The sequence below is a fragment of the Thalassophryne amazonica genome, chromosome 22 (genome assembly GCF_902500255.1).
Source record: "Thalassophryne amazonica chromosome 22, fThaAma1.1, whole genome shotgun sequence".
NCBI classification, from domain to species: Eukaryota; Metazoa; Chordata; class Actinopteri; order Batrachoidiformes; family Batrachoididae; genus Thalassophryne; species Thalassophryne amazonica.
In genome coordinates this window covers 12584730-12602774 of record NC_047124.1, presented here as the reverse complement: position 1 = coordinate 12602774, position 18045 = coordinate 12584730, and the positions used below count along the sequence as shown (strand labels likewise).

The following is an 18045-nucleotide window of genomic DNA, read 5'->3' as shown; positions in this document are numbered from 1 at the left end:
TGACTGTGCAATAACAAAACGAGTGAGGGAAGCCACCAAGACACCCACACAACTCTAAAAGGAGTTACAGGCTTCTTTAGCTGTCAATGGAGAAAGTAGACTGTTCATTGTTCGTCTGCTGTATCATAAGCTACACGTTCACAATAAAGACAAGGATATTCTTTAAGAGAAGACAAAATTTTAGTCACAGTCTGACAAATGGCCAACTTGAGGCTACATGTGATCCATTTTTTTTTTGTATGAAAATTCTCATATGTGCCACTTCACAATGAAGCTACAACAGACCATCTGACCACATCTAGAGGTAAAGCAGCAGATCAGTTTGACTGAATAGCCAGAAGAGGTGCAGATGTGAAGCTGAGACAACCAAAAGCTGACAAGTGTCTTCAACCTAAACATGTGTGGTTTTTGAAACGACACTTCCTGTTGAATCCTTTTCCACAAAGCCTGCATCTGAACTTTTTTTCTCCTGTGTGGACTCTCGCGTGCATTGTGAAGTTTTGCTTGTGTGTAAAGCCTTTGCCACAAAGTGAACAGTTATATAGCTTCTCTCCTGTGTGGACTGACATGTGCTCTGTCAAACTTCTTTTTACAATGAAACTTTTACTACAAATTAAACACCTATGAGGTCGATCCCCAGTGTGCAATCTCATGTGTACGGCAACAGATCCACTTTGCCGAAAGTGCTTCTTACAAACCGAACAGCTGAAACACTTCTCGTTTGTGTGGCCTCTCATGTGGTAGGTTAAACTTGAACGGTGGATAAACAGTTTACTGCAAACGGAGCAGCGAAATGGTTTCTCTCCTGTATGAATTCTCATGTGCGTCTTCAGGATGTTCTTGAAGCCGAAGCTTTTACCGCACTCGGAGCAGCGGAATGGTTTCTCTTCCGTGTGACTTCTCATGTGTTTATACTGATTGCCCTGGTTACCAAATCTTTTACCGCACTCAGAGCAGCTGAATGGTTTCTCCCCTGTATGAATCCTCATGTGGGTCTTAAAATGGCTTCTGTGTCCAAAGGTTTTATCGCACACTATGCAGCTGAACGTTCTCCTGCGAGTATTGAATTTCATATTTACAAAAGCTTGATTTTTCAGAGAGTCCAACTGATATTTGTTCCCATCTTCACTGGCTTCAATCATACATTTACAATCACTGCTGGCTGGTTTTGGGGGTCCACAGTCCTCACTGTGTCCTGTTTCCACTTGCTTCTTTTTCTTACGTCGGCACTGAAGAAGCCGTGAGGACTCACCTAAACACTGATGATGATTTTCCCCCAGGTGCATGGTCTTGTGTAATTCCAAATATTCTTCTGAGGCAAATCCAGCACCACAAACTAAGCAGCTGTATAATTTCTCTGCACTATGGCAAGCCCTGTGACTCAACAAGCTGCTCTCAGTGAGAAAACCTTTCCCACAATGGGCACACGTAAGTGTTTTGTCAGTCTTATAATCCATATCACTGACAGAGGCTTCATTATTTTTCATGGCTTTTAAGCCTGACTGACGCTCCCTGGTCTCCTTCCAGAAATCACTGTCAACACTATCATTACTGTCTTCATTCATATGTTTATTACTTCCCGAAGCATTCTCATTGGATTCTGGTTGCGGCCCTCCAAAGTCCTCTCCATTAGCCTGTTCAATCTTAGTGTGGCCTTGACAAAACCATGAAATGTGATGTTCCTCGTTATCAGTTTCGCTCTTCAAGGGAGTAGGACTGAATGACAACTTTGTGGAGTCTAGCCTCTGAAGTGCTTCCTCCTGACTGATCCGGAGTTGCTCCTGTTGTTCTTTAATGTGTGAGGGCTCTCGCTCCTTCTGGTCCAGATTGAGGCTCCACTTATGCATATCTGCAAGACAATAAAACGTCTTGATCAGCTGCAGGTAGCCTTTCAATGAGTGACAAACTGAACCTCATATTCGGTGTTACGATTGCTGTATTATGCTAACGTGGCTAAGCTTTGATAGCCATCATTGTCTTGACTTACATCTTTAGGCCTGGTCCACCCATGAAAGAACATATAATGAGTCCTGTTATTATTTGTGTTAATTTTAGCACACTATTATTTGAAGTAAAATTTACAGATTCTCTTTAGGATCACAACAATCTCCAAGCAGTACTGATTTTTTTGACCAATCCAAACAAACAAAAAACCCTGAAACGCTCCGGTCTCTCTTCATCTCTGCATGCTGGTGTCAGAAACAAAGATCGTTAGTAGAAATAATGTTTCACTGTTAATCAAGAGAGGCTACATGTTTTAATGCTCTGCAAATTATCTACAGAGTGATGCCTCATGTTGCCAAATGAATCATCAGCAGTAGGGCTGCTTTTGAGAATAGGTTTGTCTGACAGTCTGGGACATGCAAACAAAAATAAGAAGCCCCTTCGATGTGTGATTTGGTAAAAAGTACCAGAGTTTCTTCTCTGTCCATTGTTGGAACAAAGTGATTTTGTACGACTCAGCATCTCTGAGAAAACTCACAACAGCCACGTTTACTCATACGACCACCAACACACCAAAAACGCCATAAACACAAATAACATGATCAAGGTTCAAGAGATTCCAGCCAAGCTGCTGGACAGATGTGCACCCCCACACACACACACACACACACACTGCAAGGGCACTGAATCTGAATATAAACGTCATTCACACCACATCAGCATCAATTATCTCAAGCAAACAATCAAAAGTAAATAAGGATACATAAAAATCAAACTTACCAAACCTGCTCATCATTTGAAGACAAAGTCCATCCTCCTTTCTTTCTTTGCGAATAGTTCAATGACACAGTCATGCAGTACATTGTTACATTTCAGTTCCAATAAAAAGTCCTTCTCGATGGCGATGAGGCCAGTGCTGACAGACGGTCCTGCCTAGTCGTATTGCTTCTGTACGCTTTAATGTGCGTTAGGGAAGAATCACTCTGTTCAACAGTAGATACTGGAATCGTCACTGCCAGACACGCCAGTGCATAAAGTTGTTGCATGCTTTCACATAGATCTTTCTGCTGAAGGAAAACGAGAAGGTCAACAGGACTTTTTCCTTCAAAATTAGCCATAGCATACATCACAGTCAGTTCTGTTTTAAGCCTGGGCAGGTCGAAGAGGAATCCATAGCTCTGAGCTAGGCTGGAGAAAGCCTTGTCTGGGAATTTTTTATGGTATGTCTGAAACTGCTTATGGTAAAGAAGGGAGAAAAAATAAATAAATTTTCTGATGGGCTTTAAACTGGTTCCATATCTGGGCTACAACATTGTCCAAAATGTCACTGTAGAGTTTCTGGTACTTTGCGCGAATGTCCGCCTGTGTGGCAGGCGTATCTATTTGGCTCACAATCGACTCAAAAATCTCAACAAATTTGCCTCTCTCTCACTTGATGCAATCACAAAAATCCTCCACGTTCGCCATACAGAACTGGACGCCAGGTGTTTTGTTTTGCAATATTTTAAAAAGGTCATCTGAATACTCAAAAATCACTTGGAAAGTGGAAAGCAAAAAACAAAACTCAAAATCATCCAGACGCGCCTTATATCCATCAGCACAGCGGACAGATTCCTCATCGTAGTCATCATAGTGCTCTAATATGTGCTCAAACAGCTCCTTTAGAGCAACTCTTTTTTCATAGACTGTGCTGACCAATCTGGAAACACAATGCCATCTTGTTGGTGCTGCTTGAGGAAGACAACGTTGACAGATATCATCAAGCAACTGCGTGTTTTTAAGAGATTTGGACAAAGATGCAGCTAAGCCAGTGAGATGTGCAAAAAATATCTTACATTCTCTCAGCCTTGATGACCCTTGAGCCAGTACTTTATTAAGATGATGCGTATATCTGTGTAAAAAGAAAGCCACAGGAGCCCTCTCCTTAACTTTAGCCTGCACCTCATTTATTCCAGAAGCCATAATGACTGCACCCTCAAAACACTGTGCAACAACTTTATCCACACATTTGTGTTCCTCCAGGAATCTAATGATGAGAGCAGCAATGTAGTCAGTGCTCTTGTTACTAATGACGTTTTCAAATCTTACAAATCTCTCCTTGACACCAGTTTCTGTCACATAACGGAGAACGAGTACTAGCTGTGCCACAGTACTCCCATCTGTAGCTTCATCCACCATCACTGCAACAAAGCGTGCTTTATTGATCTCTCGTTTGATCTCTTCTCCAATCACTTCAGCTATAGCACTAATCAGGTCATCTAGCATTTTACCTGAAGCCCGAGTAAACACTTTGCTAGTGGAAAGGTGGTAATGCAAGTCCTTGTCATGCTCAGCCAGAAAGGAAAGAAGCTCAATGTAATTACCCCTATTTGTGGACTCCTTACTTTCATCTCGTCCCCTCAAGGAGAGCTCCTGTTTACCCAGGAAAATTACACAATGAGTCGTTTCAGTATCACCCGGTTTTTCTTAACTTGCTCGTTGTGTAACTGTTTCCCTTCGTATTTTCTCAATGAGTTGCAGATCCACTTGTGTGCCTCCAAAAGTTTTCAATAGCACCATTGCTTGCAAGTGTCCCGTTGTGATTTGGTGCCTCGTTGCCACTCTGGTTAGGCAGTTGAGATCCATGAATCCAGTGTGGCTCCAAACACTATTTCGATCTGTTGCAAATAAGAGGCAATCCCAGCAATACAATTTGCACTGCTGTACAGACGCTGTAAGCCAGGTGTACCTCTCATAGTTGTTTGTTTGAAAGTGCCGGACAAATCCTTTTCCTTGCTGTGACAAGGTGGTTAGCTGCCTGGTCGGTCGGCCCTTCCTCACAATTTCCAACTTCTCCTGGAAGGACCTTGTTGAAAGAGGCTTCCCCAGTAAATCCGTCACCCAATCCATTTCTTCTCCACCTTCAGCCATTGTGCATTAAAAAACAAAGCCAACAATGTGAGCTTAAGTGAAGCATTACAATACCTGTTAGCCTAGTTTCAGTTACTCAGCTGGTTCACCGAACACCCTACACCTGTGATGTAGCTGAAAAGCCAGGTGGAAGGCCATGGCATGTCAAAGAATACACCCAGCATAGCAAACTCAAAACTGATTGGCTAAAGAATATGACAATCCACAACTTCATCCTCATTTGTTTTAAATTCTAAAGGCCTCTGAGATTTTTTTTTGTCCTCTCGGAGACAGCAGGCAGAAATCTGATTGGACAAACCAAAGTTTTCATCTACATGAGCTGCTCTGGAAGTAGCATTGCTCCAGGAGAGGTAGCAATGAAATTACATTTACTGACTGATTGAAAATATTAAATCATGAAAATGTTGTGAGTCCTACTGATGATAAATCTTTAGGCCAGCACAGAAGGCCTGGCTGGCCCCGACAGTCCACAGTTGATCGAGTTTACTCCATTTAATAAGACTTGTGTCAATTAAGGTTTCCAGTCAATCAACACATGGGCTTTTGGTCGATTCAGGTGTAATTTCAAAGTGGGAGAGACATCAAAATGTTAAATCATTTACAACACCATCTATTAAATGTTTTCTTACCAACAGTACAATTAAGTTCACTTGGATCTGAGTTGCATACTGGTTCTGCTCGTCTAGACTCCACCCCATCAGATTCTGTTTTCATTGCTACAGTGTCTCTGAACACCACTTGGTTTTGATGAAGCTGCAAAACCTGAGGTTTTTCCTTATTGGTTTCATTCTTAATGGGGAGCAGCATGAATGACAGCATGGTGAAATTAGCCTCCTCCTTCTGACTGGTGCAACGTTCCTCCTGTTCCTCTTTGATGTGTGAAGACACTGGGTCATCCTGATCTGGATTGAGGCTCCACACCCTCTGCACATGTGGGACACTCCCATCTTTATTCATCAGGACATTCTGCATATCTGCACAAGCCAGTGAAACACACAGACATGAAAGCATGAACCACTTATGCACAACATTACAATTTCTGAACTACATTTTCTGATCAGCTTTTGTCTCAGTTTCCTATGATAAACCAAACTAAATGAGTTCTTTTAGGTAGTCTCCTACAAAAATCTGGTCATGTTTAATCATATTGTGCAATAATTGCAAAGTAGAGGATGTATAACTGTCAGACTCTTCTGTTTCACGTTATTTGGAGACAGGACACTCTTACTGGTTGATGATCTTTTGCATTCTATGATGTTCCTCTGAATGTTCTATGACTAGCCCTCAGATTAAACATGAACTTTGCCAATTTGGTCTAATTACGATGTATTTTTAGGGTTTTATGGTTAGTGCCTTTTTTCCCGGTTCAAGACCACCCCTGCCCACTCTCCATATAATGGATGGATCAGGAAGGGCATCTGGTGTGAAACTTGTGCTGAATAAACATGCAGAGCCATACTGGATCTGCTGTGGCGAGCCCAAGTGAAAAAAGGAGAAGACAAAAGAACTTATTTATAAGTTAAAAAATAAAAATAGCACCTGAGATGCTGCATCTCCTGTCGATAAACAGGTAGATCGAAAATTGCAAGTTGGCCTTGCGTATTTAATTAAAAAAGTGATTAACACTGCTAACCAGTTTTTTTTTTAATAAAAACTTGCAGCTTTAAATGTAATTATTGTTTTTAAAGAAACAGAAATAAAACTCAGACACGAAATTCCGATTAATTAAATAATAAATCAAATGTTAAATTTTAATGGAAATTTAAAAATATTAAATTAAATACAGAATAAAACTCACTAATAAAATAAAAATTAATAATACTAATGGGGCCGGTTTGAAAATATAGAGGAGAAAAAAAAACGATTTAAGAAGAGAACGATTTTTGCTAGTTAGCTTAGAAACATTAGCTTTGTTTCAAGTGAGCCCAAGAAACAAACTTACTTTCCAAATCAACTTTTACGATAATGAGAAACCGTCTCGTCTTTTCACAAATCTTTATCCTGTCGCCTTTTCCTGCACTGATTTTGCTTTATTTAAGTTTATCCAGTTTAATGCGTAACATCTTTGCAACTACGGTTTATCTTCTTCTTCGGACCATTGTTGTCTGATAAACAGTTGTTTGGTACATTACCGCCACCCTCCGACGTGAAGTGGGAATCGATAAATTGGGAGTGGAGGGTGGGAGGGGGGTGCGTTGCGCTGCTGTTTAATTTATATACTTTTTAATAAAGTTTTTTAAATTGTCCTTTCATTGCTTCATTACAAATTAATTTGACAAGCCCTCTGAGAGCGCTTTATGACTCTTGATGCTGTGACGTCATAAAGACCGCCCAACAGGGTACAAAGGCCCCACAGCAGTGCAGATAACGTCAGTTGGCATCTTCCTTCCCTGGAGAGCAGTCACACAAACAGAAACACAGAAGAACTGGTCATAGTTCCAAAGAACCCGTTGAATTTTTGAGGCTACAACAGAAAATAAACATGGAAGGACCACTGGAGAAGACGTTTCTGGACACTGGGAGCAGAATGATGGACCAGGAGGACACCCTCGCTCAGTGCTGCTGCTGAAGTCCACATTAGAGTCCACAGCGATCAGGATGTGGAGTGTCATTTGGAGGAGGTCCATAAAGTCCATGTGGGTCCAGAGAATCAACATAGTGCAGCAGATAAGTGAATATTTACTGAGGGATCCTTCAAATGGTGATGCAAGCACCAAATTTGGCACACATACTCCTTAGACATTACTCTTTTAAAAATGCCAGGTACCCACGTGAACTTTCAATAGGCGGCCAAGAAGGGGTCAATTGAAGTATTACACAGGGGTCAAAATTTAAAAATGCTCCAATCATGTTGAAAGGTATTCCATATTATTTGTCTGATCATAAAGATTCCAAAAAGGTATAGTTTGGACTATCTGTGAATAAATGGTCTGGAGTTATGGGGTAAAAACAGCAAGAACAGTGACAAAGGTCAATTTCAATTTGTACAGGGGTCAAAAGTTTAAAGTTGCTCCAATTTTGGTAAAAACTGATGCAAATTATTAGTTGGGTGAATACGGTTTTAAAAAGAATAGTTTGCATCATGTATCACGCTTTGTTATCATGTTACAGGGTAGCATATGTCACATGTCATAGAATCCAACGGATGCTGGTATTGTTTAACCTTTACTTTGCAAACCAAGCACGCAACACAGTCAAAACTATTCCATTTATTAATCCTATTAGCTCAACCAGTAATTTGCACCACTTTTTTACCAAAATTGGAGCAACTTTAACTTTTGACCCCTGTACAAACTGAAATTGACCTTTCTCAGTGTTCTTGCTGTTTTTACCCCATAACTCCAGACCATTCATTCACAGATAGTCCAAACTATACCTTTTTGGAATCTTTATGATCAGGCAAATAATATAGAATACCTTTCAATATGATTGGAACATTTTTAAATTTTGACCCATGTGTAATACTTCAATTGACCCCTTCTTGGCCGCCTATTGAAAGTTCACGTGGGTACCCGGCCTTTTTAAAAGAGTAATGTCTAAGGAGTATGTGTGCCAAATTTGGTGCTTGCATCACCATTTGAAGCATTTTTTTCAGTTATCCGCTGCACTACCAGGACAAAGAGGAAATCATGAGGCAGATGGAGGTGGAGTTTCACAGCAGCATGCTGACGTGTGAGCTCCAGGCTGAAAAGGCTGGGAAGGCTGTGAACGAGCACTTCGACATCTTAAAGGACCAACTAATGGAGATCCAGAGAAGCAAAGAACAGACACGAGTAGCCATGGAGGAGAGACAGGAGGTGATCATGGAAGCTCGGAGAGCAGCGAATAAACGGATCCAGCAGCTGACGGATGAGATGGAAACCGATCTGATGGAAAAGGAGGCGAAGGTAGAACAACTGGAGAAACTGGTGGATGAGCTTCAGCAAAAAGCAGCTGAAGTTGAGTCAAAAAACAGGAGGTGGTGTAGAAGTAAGAAGCTGCTGATGGCTGGAGGCTCCATCCTGGCTGGAGTAGTTCTGGGCTTCCTGGGTCCCCTAATGGTTCTCAATGAGATGTTCTCTGAGGGTTCAACTCTATATTGTGGATTTTATTAATTAAAAGATCAAAACCATTATGACTCATTGACTTTTTAAAAAAAAAAAGCGACTGTGTAATCATACAAACCATGACACATATCAATCCTGTGTGTGAAACCCAACATCTAGAACCTGCACCAACACGAGGAGAAAAAGAAAATAAGATATTATTGCCTACTGAAATTTTAGTAGAAATACACAGAAAATAAAAAAAATATATATATTTTCACGCTCATAAGCATCAGTTAATTTTATTGCATTGTATTACACTGGATGTTTTATTATTACATACTCTGCCACATTTTACAAATATAATGTAATAATTAATAGGTAATATTCATTACAACACAATCGAATCAATTTAGACATCAAATTAAGAAAAACTAATTTTGTTGCTAACGGTAGCTAACGCACTTTAGCAAGACAGCGCTGTGGCAAATAAACAGAACTTCACGTCAAAGGCGATTTTCTTTATTTCAAGCACAAAAAAAGTATTTGTACGTACTTTAAACATGTATGTGAATAAAAAAGTGTGAAAAGGTTTGTTGAAGTCCTGGTGGTTGGTGTAGTTCTATCTCATGATCACAAGGTGGCAGTAAAAGACCACGTAGCTGCAAAGTGCAGCTACAGTGAGATATTCATTCATTCAGTCAGTCATTCATTCATTAAAGGTCACGATGGTGCTGGAGTCTATTCCAGCCGTCACGGGGCGATAAGTGAGGACCCTGGACAGGAGGCCACTCTGTTGCAGGGATCATTTTTGTTTGAATTCATGAATCATATTTCTCAAAGCAGTTGGAGGAATACAACAGGTACATTACATTTTCAGAATGGAAAAAATGCCATGTGGTCAAACTTTTTTTTTTTCTTTTTCTTTCTTTCTGCATTAGTATGCTATGTAATTAAGTTTATATCAACTTCAGGTTCAGTTTTCTTCAGGAACTGGTACGGTCCTCTAGCAAAAAAGGTGAAAAAGCACTAATTACAAACTTGCAAAACTACTGATGGCAGCGTACACTCGTAGTATCTCTAAGAATATGGAATTCTGTGCAAATATTTCATATTGACAGCCTGACAGAAGTTTCCTTGAAGACTCATTTAACCATTCCAGCCAACTGCCGTCTACTGGTGAAATAATGTATGGCACAATTGCAATGATACTACAGTTCATTTCTGTCAGACGTGGGACAAAATGTTAGCAAATTCATGGAAAATGGGATTTCCCAAATACATTATCTAAGTTGTGTTGACCACATCGAGGTCTGATTGCTTTGTTGCAGCCAGTGCACTTTTACATTTTGCCCCATTTCGGGTGTGCAGGACAGTTCAACCATTCATAGATTGATACAAGCAGCAGCTGCAATAATGAATGTGGGAATTATTCCATGTGATAAATAATAAAATAAAATAAAGAGTTGATGCTTTCATGCCATTTTAGAATTTTTATTCAAAGGATTTAAATTAAAGCACGTTGTAAATTACGTGAACTCAAGAGCCGCATGATCAGCTGTAATGTCGCTTCTCATGGTTCAAATACATAAAAAAAAAAGTTACATTCCCACCCCTACATGCACGCACACACACACACACGCACACACACAAAGGAATAACAACTGCACAAATGCAAACACATGCACACATGCAAATAAAAAAACAAATCTGAACACTAAATTACGTAATAACACTAGCCTTTAAAATAAAGCCTTAAATTTCCCAGCTGGTTTGGATTTGCTCCAAAACATTTGGTACCTCACAACTAGAAACTACGATTTCTGATGAACATATACTAATTTTTCTGTACATGAGGGTTGTGTACACCCCCCCCCCCCCCCATCTCTGCCCCTCAGCAGGGTCACACTTGGGAAACGTCCTCGTCATGAAAACTGGATTTGCTGCACAGCAGGAATCTGTAAAAAGTGCACAGTAGAACTGAATTAGAGAAGGCAAACAACTCGAGTGCAAACTGCCAGCAAAACACATTGTTACATACAAATCCCAAATTAACACCAGTTATGCGAGATCATACTCCAGGGCAACCTGAATTCTTCAAGAGTTGATCTAAAACAACTGACCTGATCCCAAATCCCAGGGGAGATCATCAAAAATATGTTTAAACACACAGTTAGCTCTGAACACGTGGTCTAAAGGGGACGGGGGACAGCGCCATACGTTTGAAGCCTCAGATATCCGGATCAGTCATGACCGAGAGCATCGTGTCCACCATGTTTATCGCGAGGTTGTCATCATGTGAATGAAATATTCTGCACTTATGCAAAGGAATTAAACACAGCCAAACACTGCTCTGTTCCTGGTCGTACTGCAAACCACGTGAAGAACCTGAGCTGGGAAGTGTTTGAAAACCACAGCAAAGTTTGGTCTCTAATACTGAAGTACACTTACATCTGTGGAAGTAGGCTGACAAGAACTTTAAAATCTATGAGGCAGGTAACGTTACCCCAGGACAAAGTGAACACATCTGACTTGTACTGAGGAGGATATCCACCACTGTCATGTCTGTTTCTACTTTAAATGTGCTATTAGCATCCGCAAATATATATTCAGTCGATCATACCAGAGAATGCGAAGGACAAGATTAGACTTCATGTAATGTCATTTTGTGATTTATCTTTCTTTAAAATTTGACCATCATTTTGACAGAATTACATGTGCTGCAAGTTGTGATTTTTTTATTTTTTTTATATTCCCCCCTCAAGTTCCTGAAAAACAACTGCCATAATACTTTGCTGGACCAAATGAAGCTATGTTCATGAAAACCATATGTTTGTGCACGTGTAAGTGAGCACTTCACACATTGTTGTGTAATGGACAGCACAGTGGGTTTTACCTGTTGGTATGAGGTGGTGTACACCATGACGTTCTGCTGTTGTCCATCTGCTGTAATAATCCCAGCCGGCAGCTGGTTTGCTGATGAAAGGAAAAAAAAAGACATTTTAATGAAATGAATGAATTTTTTTTCCAACATTCTTTGAGCTTCTGTTTTTGTGCATTTGACTTACTGAAGCTATCATCTCCAAGTTCCTCCCCCAGTCCTTCTCCCACCGCTACTCCAGGTATCCCCTTCTCCCCCTTCATGGCCTGGACAAACACCAGTTCAAGTGCAAACATTATACATGTGAGAACAACGCACATAAGCTGTAATTACACATCCATTTTAATCTGGTGGAGTCACCATGAGCACATTCTAAAGGGCTGGCGAGAGAAGTACAGCAGGGCGGCACTTCCTCTCCAGGAATATTCCCATAAAGTGGTATTTGACAGTTTTCCCAACAAAGTCACATGATTCCAGTCAATAATGGGGCAGGGGTGGTGGACAAGCGGTTAGTGCACTTGGTTTCAGTGGGGAACGTATTGCTCCATGTTGAGTTGCACCAGGAAGGGCATCTGGTGTAAACTTGTGCCAATTCAACATGCAGATCCACCTTGGATACACTGTGGCGACCGAGGGAAAACAAGGGACTTATTTTTTTTAACCAGTCAATAATGGAGACTGTAAACAGTCCACAGAGGACATCTGACATGTTTTGGCTCCACTGTGGAGTCTCACCTCTCTGAACTTCTGCAGGTAGAGCTTCAGCGGCTCCACATACATGTCGAAGCCCAGCGTGGACATGGCGAACAGGATGTCCTCGCCGTTGATGGTCTTCCTCTTCTCCTGGTGGCAGCGCTCGCTAGCTTCCGATGTGATAAAACTAATGAATTCGCTCACGCACTCCTGCACACACTCTTTTGCGTCTTTTGCAATCTGAGGGGGAGGAAAAAAAAAACCTTAGGAAAATTTGCATTTGGTAACACAAAAACATTTGATGTGTTTTTCAGTTTCCAAACAGCTTCTGGCAGTTACACAAGAAACCATTCAAACAACCTCTGAATGTGTACATACATTATGTTACCAACACAAAACTTCATATACAGGAGGGAGGAAGTATTACAGTTGGGTCAGGTACATAACTATTTGCAGAGTGACAATTTTTTTTCTGTCATTTTGTTTCTGTACTTGACAATGACAGTTCTCCTCATAAATCTCATGTACCTTTCCAGTCTGTGGAACAGCGTTCTTCATGATGCGAGCCACGTTAGCAATCGGAAGGTAGATGTCCTGTTCCCTGTAGTTTTCTTTGATGCCGCCATCCTCATGATCATTCAGACTCTCGTCTGCATCATCTATTTAAGTAAATAAACAGCTTTAATCACCTGCTCGCTAATCACAGTACTAATAGTCAAATGCTTTGTCAGCTTCGCACCATCTTGCGACTGCAGTACGTAGTGACTGGAAGCCATGTACTCTCCGCTGATTCCCAGCTGGGAGGCATCGGTAGTCGAACTGTCTCCGTCCATCTACAAAACACACTGTTATGACCTCATTACAGGGCTTGTGTTCTAGCTCAGGGTGAATAATTCAACTTCACAGAAATACTGCTCCAAATTTCAGTGATGTGTGGACTAAGGAGGTCTCACTGTCTGCAACACTGCAGCAGGCAACGTCTCCATTATATGGGACAAGTGTCAAATCATTGATTATGGTCTATAAAAGCAATCAGATGCAGATGGAGATCCAGACCTAGCGGCTGTGAAAGTAAATTTGGACATGGGCCGTATAGTCACACGGCATAAAATTACAACTATATGGCTGCTTTTAGCTGTCAGAAAAAATAAAAGGGCAATGTGAAGTAGGAGCTTCAGTGTATCAATCAACAAACAAATAACACCAAATAATATTTAAGTAAGAAAAAAATGATTGGTCTTTTTCTTTGTAATTTTATACTTTCATCCATCTAGTTTCTATGTCGCAGGGCCACATATACACAGACAAACACACTCGCACTCACTCCTATGGTCAAAGTTTCCAATTCACCCAACCTGAATGTTTTTGGATGTGGGAGGAAGCCAGAGCACCCAGGGGGAACAAACGCAGGCACAGGGGAGAACATGCAGACTCCACACAGAAAGGGCGGAAAGCGATCCCACAACATTCTTGCTGTGAGACACTAATGCTAATCATTAAGCCACCGTGCCGCCTTTTATACTTTAATATCACTGACATTTTAATTTCGATGATCCTCCAGGATTACACTTGGAGTTTCCACAGCAGATCCTGTATGGGTCCATGTGATTATTTGGCACAGGTTTTATGCCAGATGCAATTTGTGATTTACAAGGAAATTGGGCCACAATTTGGCTCATCACTAAATCCTTCTCTGCTGAACTCCACATGGAAGCTGTGGTTGGTGGAGCAACAATAAAAACTGTGCGTTATCCACAGTTTTGCCAATCACAGCCACAAGAGCCTATAATTCTTTCTGAACTATCATGGTCACCTTGGTGGCCTCCGTGAGAACTGTCTACTCCTGTCAGATTTACCAGACTGGTTTCATGTCTTAATGAAGCCCAGGACATATGACTTGAAAATGTTTATCCATACCCTTACTCATTTGGCAGTGAAAGTAACAATTTGCATAAACATGAACCCCTACATTTAGTTTGTTGGATTACTTATGACCTCTGAAACGGAGGAACTGTACATAGAAATGCAATTCCTCAATGGTTAATACAAAATTGTAGTTACACTCCTTGAATTAAATTTGAAAGTCTACTCTACATTATGCATTATTACACCTGGAAACTGAAGATAAACACTGGCATCAATAGGCCTTGGGGCCTATATGCAGGCATGCACGTAACTTGTGCTCTGATGCTGATGTGTGCTACAAAGAAATGCTGCACAGCATTTATTTAAAACACAGAGCGAAGTACTTCTGAGGAGGAAAGAATGACAACAGACTGCAGGAAAAGCACCTCCATCCAGTTATTTTTAGCCTGCATGAGCACCAGTTATGTGCACGCTGTATATAAACCCTACTTCTTTTACACTACATCAGTCCAACTCCACAGCGGTGGTGTGCAAAAGGTCAAATACTGCAACACTGTCCAAGTACCCATGGACTTGATTAATAATGTTTTACAGACTTTCTGCTCATGACGGTATAAGAGTGGGCGCTGAAGTCCAATCCCTCATCCTCGCTGTGACACCTGTATCGGATCAAGTAAGGGATGTTGGAATGAAATACGATGGGGACCTTGTGTGCCCCGTGGCTGATATGGAAAGCATGAAGGTCCAACGTGAACTCTCAACACGAGAAAGCTAACGGCACATCAGGCGGAGGAGGTGATGACTAGTCAGCCAACGGCTGTGAAGGTGGATGAAGGCTGCAGCAGGTCCTGCAACCCCGATCGTCTGGGATGTCCCAGCCATCGGTCCAGGATATGGCTCTCTCAAGGACCACGTTTGTCGGCACGCAACAACATTCTTACGTTAAACAAACCCACGTACAGGCGTCTCTAGAGATGATCTTCCTTGCCATGATTAGACTGTCTTTATGCTTTTAAGCACTGACATGCTAATTTTTTGCCTCATTTTACATGCTAATTGAGTAACCATGGCAACAGTGACACCCAAACTCATGAAGCCCTACAAACTACGGAGTAAAAGTAACCCTTAAAATGATCTGTGAAGTGTTAAATGCAGATGTGTAATATTAACAATCTCACATTGAAAACTAAAGCTGTGTAGCCGAGATTATTAAAAGAAACCTTTGATGAACAGAAAATCGGATGATTGTGGTCGATCGTGTTAACAGGCCGTATTAAAAAATAAATAACGAAATTAAAGGCAAAACAATCGGTATAGTTGATCTCATGCGCCTGATAATTAATGACAGTTACTTCTTGTTAAATTTGTTTCGTTATCCTAAGATAGCTAACTGTCTAGCTAGTTAGCATGTTAGTTCGTGTCATTAGAAGCTTTTACAGCCTTAATAAGCATTATTAACATTGGGAACGGGTGGTTGTTACCTTTTTTTTTTAGTGGACCTACCGACGCCCCCTGGATAAATTCTCATTTTTAGCGGCTCTGGCAGGGAAACCTCCGGCCTGTTCTTTGTCGTGTGGAACACAGAAGGACGCGGCCGAGGCCCCAAATTTAAAACAATTATTGTTAACGTTTCGCCTGCCGGATACTTCCTGATGAGCAGCCCTCATTCACTCAGACAACAAATAAAAAAAAATCAGACAGAGACGGACATTTCCATTCGAGCTAACGACAAACGGTTAGCAATCATTGGCCGGAGCCAGACACAAACCTGCAATGAAGCCCTGGTTGGTTCGCTTCCTCAGACGGCTGCGTGGTTGGACAGAAAATGGCTGCGAAACGACCAGTCCCAGCGCGCGGGCCGAGCCTGCTATACCAAGGCCAGCCTGCAGGGGGCCAGCCATACAACTCTACGGCAGAAAAAGAGTTCCCTTTGTTTAGATAACTCTGCACATACGCACACCCTCTACCGACCACTAGATGGCGATAGCGCACATTCAAGAAAAATGTCAAGGTGTTCGTCATACAAGAGGAGGAAGAAGAAGAAGAAAAAAGAGGAAAAAGGGTGAGAGAAAAATTAAAGGACAGAAACAAAGGATGGGTAAAAGGAAAGCAGGACAAAAAGAAAGAAAGGCTGAGGGTAGAAAGGAGAAAACTGAACTGAGGGCTGAGAGAAAGAAAAGGGGAGAAACATGAAAAGAAAGAACATAAGGATGGAAGAATATAAAGAATTAATGGAGAAAAGGTGAAAAGAAGAACCAGAAAGAAGGTGAAGAAGGGTGAAAGGACATAAATAAATTCCGAAAAAGAAAAATGATAAGAAAGAATGAAAGAATGGATGGGATAAAGAAAGGAAGGGCAAAAAACAAGGGAACAAAATGGAATGATGGAAGGAAATGAACAAAAGGAAACAGCGATGGAGGGTAGGAAGGAGAAAAGAGAAGAAAGAAAAGAAGGAATGACGGAAAGGAATAAAGAAAGGATGACAAAAGAAAAGAATGGCAGGAATAAGGGAAGGTTGAGAGTAGGAAAGAGAAAAGGGAACTGAGGCTTAAGAGAAAGAAAAGGACAGAAAGAATGTAAAGATGGAAGGAAATGTAACGATGGACAAAATGAAATAAGATTAAAAACAGAGTGAAGGTGAAAAAACAAAGGAAATAATAAAAGGAACAAATGACAATAAGAAAGAACAAAGCAATGAATGGGAGAAAAGGAAGGACAAAAAACAAGGAAATGAAGGAATAATGAAAGGAAATGAAGAAAGAATGGACAAATGGAAATAATGACAAGAAAAAAAAGATGGAGCGTAGGAAGAAGAAAAGGAACCGAGGACTGAGAGAAAGAAAGGATAAGAAAACAATGTAAAGAAAGGAAGGAAGGAAATAAATGACTGACAAAAGGGAAAAGCAGAAAATTGTATACATATGCTCCCAATCAAAGTAGTGTAAAATCAACTCAGTCATTGTGTTCAGTAAAGTTGATCAACACCGAGTTCATTTTTACACTGACTTTACTACATTTAACACTATACCGAATGCACTCACTGCAGAGTAAATTTAACTCTCTGATTTAACTTTGTAATATCTGCTAGTGTTGGAAATATTGTTGGAAATGTTAGGAAACGAAATTAAAACACAATTTCTAGTCGTATTTCCATGCCAGTAGATCGTGAAGATTCTGTCAAGCCTGAATATGTGATCTGATATTTTCTGCATGAAATGATTTTTATTTTGGGAATAAAAGTCAGTGTACATAAAACAGACATTGCCGAAGATAACACAACAAAACATAAAACTTATGTCTAATATGGTCCTCAGTGAGATGGATAAATCAAAGGTAAATAGTTTTAGGGGTCAACCAGAAGACTTGAGTCTCCCAACCCAAAGTTTGTTTAGTATTTGGTTGTTGGATTGTAATTTCCCCAATTCCTACATGTTTGGTAGCACCTGAACGCCTCATTTCTCTTCAGGACGTAGACGTGTCCCAGCAGCAGGTAAACATTCAGTGTTGCTTAGTTGTTTTCTGTTTGTTCTTTTCCAACGTGAAATCTGCTCCTTCTATTTCCGAAGCTGTTGTCATTCTGTGCACTGACCGTGTGCTTTAGTGAATCATCAAATAAATACAGGAAACTTTGAGGAAACGTCTCGACAGCACGTCAGACCTCTTTTGGTGTTAACCGTAAAATCTGCTGAGCGGTGCGCATGCGCATAGTCACCACTTGGTGCGCCC

General features: G+C 40.9%; 2 protein-coding genes across 4 annotated transcripts; both read right to left on the bottom strand.

The window, feature by feature from the left end:
* Positions 1-352: 352 nt before the first annotated feature.
* Positions 353-6937, bottom strand: LOC117504002 (gastrula zinc finger protein XlCGF57.1-like). 2 transcript variants are annotated; one of them, XM_034163343.1, is made up of 4 exons: positions 6797-6937; positions 5484-5828; positions 1661-1849; positions 353-1621 (listed from the first exon to the last, which is right to left on the bottom strand). In XM_034163343.1, exons 2-4 carry the CDS (start codon positions 5824-5826, stop codon positions 387-389), a joined length of 1767 nt encoding a protein of 588 aa, XP_034019234.1. In that variant the 5' UTR covers positions 5827-5828; positions 6797-6937; the 3' UTR covers positions 353-386. The 2 variants fall into 2 exon arrangements, with proteins under 2 accessions (XP_034019234.1, XP_034019233.1); XM_034163342.1 differs by having other exon boundaries at positions 353-1849.
* A 3408-nt stretch (positions 6938-10345) lies between these two features.
* nfyba (nuclear transcription factor Y, beta a) lies at positions 10346-16229 on the bottom strand. 2 transcript variants are annotated; one of them, XM_034163344.1, is made up of 7 exons: positions 16088-16229; positions 13193-13286; positions 12982-13112; positions 12496-12693; positions 11948-12026; positions 11776-11855; positions 10346-10837 (listed from the first exon to the last, which is right to left on the bottom strand). In XM_034163344.1, exons 2-7 carry the CDS (start codon positions 13284-13286, stop codon positions 10805-10807), a joined length of 615 nt encoding a protein of 204 aa, XP_034019235.1. In that variant the 5' UTR covers positions 16088-16229; the 3' UTR covers positions 10346-10804. The 2 variants fall into 2 exon arrangements, with proteins under 2 accessions (XP_034019235.1, XP_034019236.1); XM_034163345.1 differs by lacking the exon at positions 16088-16229 and adding an exon at positions 15823-16015.
* Between the last annotated feature and the right edge of the window lie 1816 nt (positions 16230-18045).